The sequence below is a fragment of the Sparus aurata genome, chromosome 11 (genome assembly GCF_900880675.1).
Source record: "Sparus aurata chromosome 11, fSpaAur1.1, whole genome shotgun sequence".
In the NCBI taxonomy this organism is placed as follows: Eukaryota; Metazoa; Chordata; class Actinopteri; order Spariformes; family Sparidae; genus Sparus; species Sparus aurata.
This window is the reverse complement of record NC_044197.1, coordinates 9,738,860-9,750,700: the sequence shown is the minus strand read 5'-3', so window position 1 is coordinate 9,750,700 and position 11,841 is coordinate 9,738,860. Positions and strand designations below refer to the sequence as shown.

Sequence of the window (11,841 nt, the reverse complement as noted above, 5' to 3'; positions counted from 1 at the left end):
ATAACGTCAGAGGCACCACCATCCCCTCTGCAGGAGCACACAGTGATTTTACAGAGGGGTTTTTTGAAATACCTTCATCATGATCTTTCAAGCAATTTTTGAGTGTATAGACTTTACCAGTTGGCTGTTGCTTGGGTTTGTGGTACTGCTTTTAACCGATGTGGTCAGAAACTGGAGGCCACACAACTTTCCACCTGGACCTTTGGCCGTGCCTTTTCTAGGAAATGTCTTCACGGGAGTTGACTTCAAATCTCTGGAGAAGGTGAGGTGAACACTTTATTTCCCAAGTGTAGAGTCGAAAAGAGTAGAGGGGATTGCTTATATCCAAGGGGTCATTTGGCTTACAAGAAAACAACAAATACACGATAGAATCATAAAAATTGAAACTCAAAAGTGTGTTACGGCTGGGGTTTGGACTACAAATGCAGGAGACTGTAGGCGAGAGCAAGTTCAAAGTTTTTAATTCTTTAAGCAAAAAAACACAAAAACCCTACTCGAAAAAACCAAGGGGTAGAGGCAGGAGGCAAGGCTAGCCACGGCGTTGAGGGAGCAGGTGCAAAACAGACAAGGCACCCACAGGACAGGAATGAAATCATCTGGCAGGACGGTGCAGTCATGACCGGGTTTAAGTGGAGGTAGAGTGATTGCTTGTGATGCTAGACAGGTGTGTCTCATCTGAGTTTGGGAGACCAGCCACGCCTCCTGCCACAACCTGAAACAGAGAATACAAAGGGGAGGGGGAAAGCAGAGAAGCAACAAAAACCTAGACCATCACAAAGTGTTTGCTCACCAACTGCAAAATGATATCAGATGTCCATTTACAGAGACAGGAAGATACTAAACAAACTGGTTATTTTCTATTATTTATTTTCTATTTAATTTTTTCCTGTACTTGTTGCATCTTGAGCTGTTGTAACGAGTTAATTTCCACCCTTGTGGGATATATAAAGTCTATCTAATCTCTAATATTCATGTATTCAAACCAAACCAAAAAGGCATTTTGACCAGCAGGACTTCTATAATTATATTTCTCAGCCTCAGCCATGCCAAATAATCAGCAATAACTGCATTTTGTTGCTGATTAATTAAGAATGTCAAAGACAGTTTCAAAAATCATGAAAAGATGTCTCAAACAAAATAAACTGAATCAACACAGAGAAATGGCAGTCACATGGTGAAACTAACGGTATGATGAGCATCATCAGCAGAGTGAGACAAGCCTTTGGCAGCAGTGGTTGAAAAGAGAAGTCACTTCAGAGTTAGTCCAAAGTGTTTATGTCCAATTGTCCAAGCACTTCATCTTACAAAAACAGTGTCTATCACATATGTAATTCATGCCTTAAAAGAAGACAAAATCCTTGGAGAAACATTTCGTAATCTGTTTTTGAATGCAGCTTGCCCAGGAGTACGGTCCAGTGTTCAGCCTGAGGAGAGGCAGCCAGAGGATGGTGTTTATCTCAGGATACAAGATGGTCAAAGAGGCTCTTGTTAATCAGCTGGACAGCTTCATGGATCGACCGATCGTCCCTCTCTTTCACGTTATCTTCAAGGGCCTTGGTGAGTGTGTGAGACCTTGAATGCATCACGGCACAAATGTCTTTCACTATATAAAGCTCGTTCTGTATAATCACGCTCTTTTCAAATCACATGCAGCAGTGTTGCGGGGTGTGTTTGCTTTGTAGATAATCTGATATCACATTCCCACAGGCATAGCTCTGAGCAATGGTTACCTGTGGAAGAAGCAGAGGAAGTTCGCCAACACGCACCTGCGTTACTTTGGAGAGGGTCAGAGGTCAATGGAGAAATCTATTGAAGTGGAATGCAACTTCCTCTGTGAAGCTTTCAAAGACGAACAAGGCGAGTAAATTATAGACATCCATCTGTTTGTCATCACATCATGAATGTGCAGAATGTTTGTGTCAGGTAAAGTCACTATACAATCCTGATATGATTTATCTGTGTGAACCTAATTGAACACAGGGAGGCCATTCAATCCCCACTACATTTTAACAAATGCGGTGTCCAACATCATCTCATCTGTGGTCTTCGGACATCGCTTTGAATACAGTGATAAAACCTTCCGCAAAGTTCTTGAGTTGGACAATGAGGCCATCGTGCTCGCTGGCTCCGCTCAGACTCAGGTAATTACTCATCTACCTGAGCTATCATGTTGATATCATGAAACATACTTAGGACTATTACTGATCTGACAGTGTTTCCCACCATAGCTGTACGATGCCTTCCCTGGCTTGCTGCACTACCTGCCAGGACCTCACCAGACCGTCCATGCCAACTACCGTGAGATCATGGCTTTCCTGAAAAAGGAAGTAGAGAGGCACCAAGAGGAGAGGAACCCCGATGACCCCCGTGATTATATCGATGTGTACCTGGGAGAGATGGAAAAGGTGAGATATTTCCAGGATTCAGTGAATCTCCCTGGAATCCTGGGACAGTTCAACAGTTTGAAGCTTCAAGCCAATACAAATGAGACATTATTAATATCATTAGTAAGACATACCTGAACAATATTCAATGTGTTTCAAAAGTGTTGCATTTTAGTTTATTTTCATGAAATTACAGTTACAGTTGTAGTCAAAGAGACAAGACATTCAGTTCCAATGTGATTCATTGAATCTTTGTTGTAACAGTGACATTGCTTTACTAGGCAAGAATGAAAATGTTTTATTTCCTTGATTGCATTTTTTTTTAAAAAACTGGAATAGTAATAGAAAATTGTTTATTTCCAACTTATCTGTATTCCTTAGCTTTTTACCCTCCATATGAGACCAGCTATAAACACATAAGCTTTACGGTTAAGAACTATTCCTGACTCATCTTGGATACGTTATTTTAGACCATTTTTCCTATAGGACATGTTATGTTCCGTCTCTGGAACTACTACTTAGTTTTGGAGAAGAAATACAAAATCAGAATTTAAATATTTACAATATCAATGAGGTAATGATGCAAACTCAGAAATATGTATCTGTTCCATAACCGAATAAACAAGCCGTTCTCAGAGCAAAATAAGTTCCCCAGAACACTGTTTGAAGCTAGAAAGGTGGCGGGGTCCGCCAAATATACACAGTGAAACAGTATGAAATTGTGTAGTCTTTTAAGGTCAGTTGGTTTATTCAGTCATGAAAACAAAGACAGTTGGTTTATTTGGCTTGTTTAGGCATAAAAAAAAATGTCTTCCCTAAAATTACATAGTGCACCTTTAAAGCATCAATGCCTTAAAAATGAGAGTGTCTCTTTGATGATGCTAGAAAAAGGAGGATCCCCAGGCTGGCTTCAACATTGAAACCCTTCTGGTTTGCACCCTGGACCTGATTGAGGCTGGTACAGAATCAGCTGCCAACACTTTACGCTGGGGCATCGTATTCATGTTGAACTACCCGGAGATACAGAGTCAGTATCAAACCAATCACAGCATAGAAGTATTTTCCTTGTGTCTTTTATTATGTTTGCTGAGCTGCCCGTTGTAGCTGCAACTCTGCTTCCTCTCTCAGAGAAGGTCCAGGCAGAGATCGACAGAGTGATCGGGCAGTCTCGTCCGCCCATCATGACCGACAGACCCAAGCTGCCTTACACTGACGCTGTCATCCACGAGATTCAAAGGATGGGAAATATTGTTCCCCTGGGATTCCCTAAAATGGCCAGTAAAGACACTACACTGGGAGGGTACTTCATACCAAAGGTAAAAGGCTATCACCAGACTCACCCAGTAATTAATGAGAAGCTGTAAATTATTTCTTCACAGCTCATATCAACATCTCATTACTCATTTTCAAGGGCACTCCTATCACTACCATGCTTGCAACTGTGCTGTTTGATAAGGATGAGTGGGCGACTCCAGATGTCTTCAATCCTGAGCATTTCTTGGATTCAGAGGGCCAGTTTCGCAGAAGAGACGCCTTCTTGCCGTTTTCAGCAGGTGTTTTTCTCAACTCACTTTTAATGATTTACAGCCTTGCAAGAAAATTCCATGTGAGTTAGTTAGGTGTCTGCTAACTTAAGCTGCTGTCTCCCTGCAGGTAAACGCGTGTGTTTGGGGGAACACCTGGCCAGAATGGAGCTGTTCCTTTTCTTCACATGTCTCCTCCAGCGCTTCACCCTTTCGCCTGCTCCTGGAGAGATGCCCAGCTTGGAGGGCGTGCTGGGCTTCACCTATTCCCCTCAGGCGTTCAGGGTTGTGGCTGTGCCTCGCTGATCTTCTTTACTTTTTCTCAAGTCAACCAAAGACAAAACATTGGCACCAAGCATCACTAATCTCCTGCACTCCCATGATCCCCCCACAGAGGTGTTTTATCTCCCTGTGTAGACATCTTCTTAAAGGGTAACTCAACAAATTAGTATAAAGCCTTTTGTGGCCCTTTTGTGGCTCAAGAGGAATCTGCATGTGATCTGATAAATTGCCTCCAGTGTTGTCACTCAATGGCATTGTAAGTAATGTGGGCGCCAGGTTTTGATGGAAGAAAGAATGTTTAGAATAAAACAAGTGGTATTCTCTAGTTATGTTGTATTGATTTTGATCATTTGTTTTTTTTAAAGTATCCATAATGAGTCCAACAGTGTTATAGAAGTACAATGCCAGACCAGTGGATGGCCTTTCAAAACCTGGTGCCTACATTACCCACAATGCTACTTAGCCAATGAGTGACATCACTGGAGGCGATTTATCAGATTGCATGTAGCTTCCTCTGGGGCCACAGCAGGCTTTATACTACTCTTTTCAGATATCCAGCAGTCCTCTCCAAAAATTGTGGAATTACCCTTTAAGACTGTGTGCAAAAAATAATTTGTTGACATTTCCTGTTAATTCTGTTGCACCTGATGGAGAAATCTTCCTTACTTGTCTATTACAAGTACACGGAGAGCAGTGACTTCAATGAAACACATGTATGAGAGTACCAGGATTTATATATCACAAAAAACAGCTCCATGACAGTTTCTGTATCTCTCACAGGTGTGACAGGCTTTTGTCTACATGTTAATGTCATGATCCCTAATTATTAAGATATTAATAATCTGTCTTTCCATTCAGAGTTACTTAAGTAATGAGCTAATATCAACTGTCAGTAATTTATCAGTCACTAATAAAAAAAACAACTGCACACAAATCATTATCCATATATTAACCTCAATATCTAACATTCATTTAGTAAAGATATGAAAAGCTATTTAAAAAAAGGCATAATATTTCATACAGCCATGTGCATATGAATTGACTGGCAACACTTAAAATGTAAATATCATGGTGACTTTATGGTTAATTAAAGTTTGGTTAATGGTTAATTTACTATTAACCAACAACAAATGGCTTCATGAATCATTTATTAAGGAATTCTAAAGTTTTATAAACATTAGTTGCAACTTTACAATAAACTATTTTTTTTTTTAAATGGTCTATAAATCATTTCAAATTTGTTTGCAATAAAATAACAATTAACTAGACTTTAATTAACTATAGATCCACCAACTATTTATGATGGTTATGATAAAGTGTAATCCATCGATGTTCCTTCTTTGCTTTTGCATCAATGGCAGTTTGGGAAATTATATTTGTAAGTCTTATTCATCCCAAGATAATAATGTATGAATACATTTAAAATTAGCCTCTTTGATTTTATTACTGCTGAATGAAAAATGCATCCCATGTATTGCTTGCACATGATCATGTATGTTCACCTGATGCCGTGTCATTTTCACAGCTTTTTGACAAAGAGGCAAGACAAGAAGTACCAAATCAGACGAGACAGGATACAATTCTCTCAATTGTATTTAAGTAGGAAATGCACAAAACTGAAAAATGTATGAAGTGTTAAACATGTACTCAGATTAATAAATGATTTTATTTGTATTCCAGAGTTCATATAAATTCAATTTAGTTTATCAGTGTTTTATCAAAAAAGGTGAGAACATGGACATGGTGGTGGTGAGCTTCAAAAACTTCACCAATTGTTTAGAAAGTATTGAAAATGTAGTAATGTTTTATCAATGTTCCTTGTCTTTTGAAAACCTTTGATAGACATTTATGGTTCCAGTTGAACAAAGTTCAAAAAACAGGCCTTTATCAGCTTTTTTCTGCCCAGTGACCAAAATGCAAATGTTCATAGCGGTGTTGCAAAAATACCTTAAATGCAACAGAACAAATCAGTTAGATGCCTTTTATTCCCACTGCACTTTGTGTTGTTGGCTTGTTTACAATATTCAACCAGTGACCAAGTGTAAGGTCACTGAATCACGTGTTATATCAGTGAGCTGAGGTTCTCGTTCCTCATGACTGACTGCAATAATATTACTATGTTTGCGTAGAACAAATGCATCAATGTTTTGTTGCAAACACATTTTTCTTCATTACGTTAAATTACATTAAGTTTTTCATACGACAGAGGACTTTGTCAAGGGAAAAGCAGGTGTGTCTGCAGCTGATTACATAAGAGCTCTGCCACAAACGCCTTTGTACAGACTCTGAATAGCGAATTAGAAGAGTGTACCTGCTGAATGGGTTGGAGGGGCAAAGCATTATAAAAGCCCAGGTGTTTCTAGTGAGGAGGAAGATATTGTTGAAGAGCTCTGACCGTCCTACCGCTGCTGGTTTAACTCTCCAAGATGTGGCTGTCTAACTTTCTGCTCGGTCTCGACCTCAAGGGGCTCTTCCTGTTTCTTTTTGTTTTCATCTTGATTGCTGACTTCCTCAAAAACAGGAATCCTCCAAATTTTCCCCCAGGACCGTTTGCTCTGCCTATTGTGGGGAACATGTTCAGTGTGGACAATAAACATCCACACAAGTATTTTACCAAGGTAAAGTCTAATACACAGCAGGTTTCACCTTTTATGACTTTAATTATGGAATATTAAAGAGACACAACTGCTAAAAGCTTTCAGTGGTATGTTTTAGTATGTCTTGTGCTTTTTTAAAATTTTAAGTATGAATTTCATAAAAATATTTGAACAAATTTAAACTTGGTTAATTGGATACATTTAACTGAACTGCAATTGCAATCTGTTCAAGATACTTTAACTGACATTATCAGGACAGTGGCATATGTGAACAAACACAACTTAATAACTGCCTGGGAAAAAAACAAAACAAAACTGGAAGCCATTTCAATGACGTTAATCAATTCAGGTAGAGAACATAAAGTAACTTGTAGTTCACACATGTTAGGAAATGTGCTTTTACAGCCACAAAATTAAAACCACTAACAGGTGAAGTGGTTATCACTGATCCTCTTCTTTCAAGGCATTGTTCTGCTGGGGACTGGGATGACACAAACCATGGCTGCTCGATCAGATTCAGATCTGGTCGACATCTTGAGCTCATCGTCACATTTCTTGGATCATTCCTGAGCAGTTTTTGGGGTGACAGGGTCCTCTGTTCTTCTAGAAAGGGCACTGTTACCTGGGAGTATTGTTTCCATGAGGGGGGAGTACATGGTGGGTCGTGCGTGTCAAGTAGAGCAAAGGTTTACCAGAAGAATTTTGCATTGCAAAGACATGATCAATGTTTTTCACTTGAACTTGTGGTTTTAATGTTGTGACTGATCAGTGTAGATGACTAGTTTTCATATAAAAAGTAATGGCAGATACTGACATCTAGTGGTGCCATTGTAAACATACATACTGCCACACTGCCAGCCCATTTGTTTCTCACTATGAATTATTAGGTTTTGTGATTTTTGACCAATTCAAAAGTTCATATGATGTAGCAATGTGTTGCAGTTCATCACTGTTTCCTGTATATTCTTACCTGTACTCTTCTAACTTTGTATTTTATTTTATATAGTATTTTTTTCTTACTATATTTGCCTTTGTATCTTGATTGTATTTGTATTCCCCTTCTGGGATTAATAAAAGTATCTGTCTGTCTGTCTATCTATCTATCTATTCCTCAGCTGGCTGACACCTTTGGGAATGTGTTCAGTGTTCGCCTGGGCAGTGGTAAGATGGTGTTTGCATGTGGGTACAAGATGGTGAAGGAAGCCATTGTGACACAAGCCGACAACTTTGTGGATCGACCATACAACGCAGTGACTGACAGATTTTACTCAGGAACCTCAAGTATGCAAATCTCTCTCTTTCTCTACTATCATGCTGCACACAAACTAGTTCCCTTTAAGCATTAACCCTGTTTCCTCTGCATGTTTGTGTGTAGGTGGCCTGTTCATGAGCAATGGTGAAATATGGAAGAAACAGAGACGCTTCGCCTTGACCACGTTACGTAACTTTGGCGTGGGCAAAAACACCATGGAGCAGTCTATCTGTGCAGAGATCCGACACCTGCAGGAGGAGATAGAGAAGGAGAAAGGTTGTACACAACAAATAGAAGCTCATAATCAGCTGCATCAACTCTTCACTTGTGTAAACTGTGGGCTCCTTTCCTCCAGGTGAACCGTTCAGCCCAGCTGGCCTCTTCAACAACGCCGTATCCAACATCATTTGTCAGTTGGTGATGGGGAAACGGTTTGACTACAGCGACCACAGATTCCAGCTCATGCTGAAGTATCTGGGCGAAGTTCTTCTGCTGGAGGGCTCTATATGGGGTCTGGTACGATAGAAACATCCATTTAGTTCAGTCAATCAATCAATCAACATTTTTCCTAAAGTTTCCCTCATTTACTGCTTTCTTCTGAGCAGCTGTATGATGCATTCCCTCGAGTGATGAAGCACATGCCAGGTCCGCACAACAAAATGTTCAGCCATTTCAACACTGTCCTGGACTTCATTACTGAGGAAGTGGAGCTTCACAAGAAGGACCTGGACCACAACAATCCCCGGGACTACATTGACTCTTTCATCATTGAAATGGAGAAAGTATGTGAACGACTGCATTGCAAACACTTCTGTCTCTTGGCTTCCTGTCACTCGACCAATCATTCACTACTGTGTCCTCTCTGCTTTTTTTGAATAGCACAAAGAGTCTCAACTGGGCTTCACTGAAACCAATCTGGCTATGTGCTCTGTTGATCTGTTCTTGGCCGGGACGGAGACAACCTCCACCACTTTGTTGTGGGCTTTGATATACCTTATCAAAAACCCTGATGTCCAGGGTAGGTGGCATGCCAGCCTTATGCTATGCTAAAGAAACAAGGCTGAACGTGTCTACAGCCATGCATTGCTCAAGGTCTAGTGGTGCCTGTTCAGATTTCATGGTAATCCATCCAAAAGCTGTTGAGATGTTTCCATGTGGACCAAAGTGGTTACCTTGTGAGGTAGCTGGATTTGCAAGTTCACACAATATTCTGGATCCATCATGCCAGGCTTCAAGCTATATGCTTGTAGCCAAACCACAGTGTTTCGCACCAATCAGCGTCCTATCAAGAACCATTATCGGTTTTAGACATAAATGTATTATAGGTGTCAAGAGGTGAGCGTAACTGCTGTAGCATCAGTTACATCAGCAACACCATTCAGATGTTTGGCTTTGCAGCAATCTTCAGTCTAGGAAACTAAAACCAATTCCAGAGGATAAGTTTAAGTAATCCTGTCAATCACAAGTGGGTTGCTGAGTTCTGGAGATACTGGCCATTGAGATGAGATAAGATAAGATAATATACAATAACAATACTCACATGCCTGTTTCTTAAGTTTTCTTGTGTTTCCAGAGAAAGTCCACGCAGAATTAGACAAAGTGATCGGACAGAACCGCCTTCCCACTATGGCAGACAGACCCAACCTGCCCTACACTGACGCTGTCATCCACGAGATCCAGAGGATCGCGAACATTGTTCCTCTCAATGGACTCAGAATGGCCGCCAAGGATACAACACTAGGCGGTTACTTCATCCCCAAGGTGGATTTTGTAAATCTTGATTTTAAGTCTTAACAGCATTGAAAACTTATGACCAATGCCAAAGTTTTGTTGTTCTTCAGGGTACAACCCTGGTGCCCAATCTGACCTCTGTGCTGTTCGACAAAAATGAATGGGAGACTCCAGACAACTTCAACCCGGGACACTTCCTAGATGCTGAGGGAAAGTTTGTGAAGAAAGAAGCTCTTCTGCCTTTCTCTGCAGGTAAACCACATTCACCTCAGTCTAAAGCATTACCTGAATCAGACTATTGATCCTGAGCTCTTTAACCTTCGTGTGCGTCTGTGTTTCTTCAGGGAAACGTGTGTGTCTCGGAGAAGGCCTCGCCAGGATGGAGCTGTTCCTGTTTTTGGTTGGTTTACTACAGAAGTTCTCCTTCTCTGTTCCTGATGGTGTAGAGCTGAGTACAGAAGGAATCAGTGGAACTACACGCGTACCACACCCCTACAAAGTTTACGCCAAGGCTCGCTGAATTGCGAAACTTCTCACTGAACCATTTTAGCAGCATAACAAAAAAAGACAGACATAATGCTCTAGGATAGAAAGCGGTACTTAATTGAATTTTTTCACAAATGCAAATTATCGTATTGTCACTGCTTGTAAGATATTTCCTTTTCTTTCAGTTGTAGTTATTAATAACATCATGTATATATATTATATCAACAGATATAAATACACAATCAAGCTGTCTAAGTTATGTTTTCTGGACAGATGAATTATGTCATGTAGAAGCCCTTACTTAATAAAGAACTGAAACATTACAACAAACACGTTTGTTATTTACCAATAAATTTGTGTCACAAACCTGGGTTATGTCATTGATTAAAACACATTACACTACTCACTGTTGGAGCTGGATCTCCGGCGCGCCGTCATCATGGCAGACAAAAAGTGTCGATCCCTGAGTACGACCTAACAGGCAGGAGAGTAATGGTGGACCTCCTACCTGTTACGTCGCACTCAGGGAACGACACTTTTTGTCTGCCATGACGGCGGCGCACTGGAGGTGCTACTGCTAACATGAGTTGTCCAAACACCTTAGTTTTAGTAAACTCTGTGTACACAAACAATGTTTTCAATGCTCTTGTTCATGTGTAGAGACCCTGGTGATACTACGAGCAAAGTTTTATGTTGTGTCGAGCCTTCTTAGTGTTTTTAAAATAGCGATTTTGATGCTAGCGTCAGAGTGCCCCTGCACCACATTGAAAATTAGCTTGCCCGAAAATGAAACTACGGTAAATCTTAAAAGTGCCTCTTTCTTCGTAATTATGCTTTTACACGAAGGTTTGATTCATATTCAATTACAAATAAAGCCTTGTTTGCTTTTTGGCGAGAGTTTCACTTTAACTCGCACAAATAGGTGCTCTTCTGAAAACATGACTCAGGTTGCATAAGCGGAAGGCGACTTGTTAGCCCCCTCAAGGAAGTTATATTAATGGAGTTATAACTCACAAAGGTTCAATTTGCTCCACTGTAACGTCTCATCTATGTGCGTGGTGGAGTTCCCGATGAGACAGCGTCTTCTCTCTCGCTCTAGCTCGCTCTAGCTCCCTCTCTTACACACACACACACACACACACACACAACACTGTATTACAAGGAAATGCGTACTTTAGATAACCATGGCTTTTTAAACTGCCATTTTTGTTTTTTTTTTATGCCCCTATGCACAACAGAAATTCATTTCTCCGTTAAAAAAGACACACAAAAAGGGCACTTTTTAATACGAGGCAAAAAAGGGCTGGGGCTCAAGCAGCCCTTGGGCCCTATGTGTGCACGTGCCTGCTAGAGTGCAGTCTTAGCAACGCTAACGACTGAGCAGACGTGTGGTAACGTAATCATCTGGCAACAGGTAGCGTGGGGATCTAGGCTTTAAAGCAGGAGGTGATTAACAATCTGCTGCAGGTGTGTGTGGGATATCCTCCTGAGACCTCAAACTTCACCCAGCCTTCCCGTACACCTCTGCAGATAAAACAGAAACACACACACACAAACATATAACACAAAAACAAGTATGAGTGATG

The 11,841-nt window shown here is 40.7% G+C and overlaps 2 protein-coding genes across 2 annotated transcripts; both read left to right on the top strand.

The window, feature by feature from the left end:
* Positions 1 to 79: 79 nt before the first annotated feature.
* Positions 80 to 5,863, top strand: LOC115592005 (cytochrome P450 2J2-like). The gene is made up of 9 exons (XM_030434460.1): positions 80 to 262; positions 1,395 to 1,557; positions 1,708 to 1,857; positions 1,981 to 2,141; positions 2,229 to 2,405; positions 3,270 to 3,411; positions 3,513 to 3,700; positions 3,796 to 3,937; positions 4,038 to 5,863. The coding sequence occupies exons 1-9, from the start codon at positions 80 to 82 to the stop codon at positions 4,211 to 4,213; spliced, it is 1,482 nt and encodes a 493-aa protein (XP_030290320.1). The 3' UTR covers positions 4,214 to 5,863.
* A 584-nt stretch (positions 5,864 to 6,447) lies between these two features.
* On the top strand, positions 6,448 to 10,585 carry LOC115592001 (cytochrome P450 2J6-like). Its single transcript, XM_030434456.1, has 9 exons — positions 6,448 to 6,807; positions 7,902 to 8,067; positions 8,162 to 8,314; positions 8,394 to 8,554; positions 8,644 to 8,820; positions 8,918 to 9,056; positions 9,612 to 9,799; positions 9,880 to 10,021; positions 10,114 to 10,585. The coding sequence occupies exons 1-9, from the start codon at positions 6,616 to 6,618 to the stop codon at positions 10,287 to 10,289; spliced, it is 1,494 nt and encodes a 497-aa protein (XP_030290316.1). The 5' UTR covers positions 6,448 to 6,615; the 3' UTR covers positions 10,290 to 10,585.
* Positions 10,586 to 11,841: the final 1,256 nt, after the last annotated feature.

What these genes read in the sequence shown, in the direction of transcription:
- LOC115592005 (XM_030434460.1), top strand. Translation starts at nt 80, where the DNA reads ATGATCTTTCAAGCAATTTTTGAGTGTATAGACTTTACCAGTTGGCTG. An exon ending in ACTTCAAATCTCTGGAGAAG is followed by an intron (nt 263 to 1,394) that starts GTGAGGTGAACA and finishes TTTTGAATGCAG; the next exon opens with CTTGCCCAGGAGTACGGTCC. An exon ending in ACCTGGGAGAGATGGAAAAG is followed by an intron (nt 2,406 to 3,269) that starts GTGAGATATTTC and finishes TGATGATGCTAG; the next exon opens with AAAAAGGAGGATCCCCAGGC.
- LOC115592001 (XM_030434456.1), top strand. Translation starts at nt 6,616, where the DNA reads ATGTGGCTGTCTAACTTTCTGCTCGGTCTCGACCTCAAGGGGCTCTTC. An exon ending in ATTTTACTCAGGAACCTCAA is followed by an intron (nt 8,068 to 8,161) that starts GTATGCAAATCT and finishes GTTTGTGTGTAG; the next exon opens with GTGGCCTGTTCATGAGCAAT. An exon ending in GCGGTTACTTCATCCCCAAG is followed by an intron (nt 9,800 to 9,879) that starts GTGGATTTTGTA and finishes GTTGTTCTTCAG; the next exon opens with GGTACAACCCTGGTGCCCAA.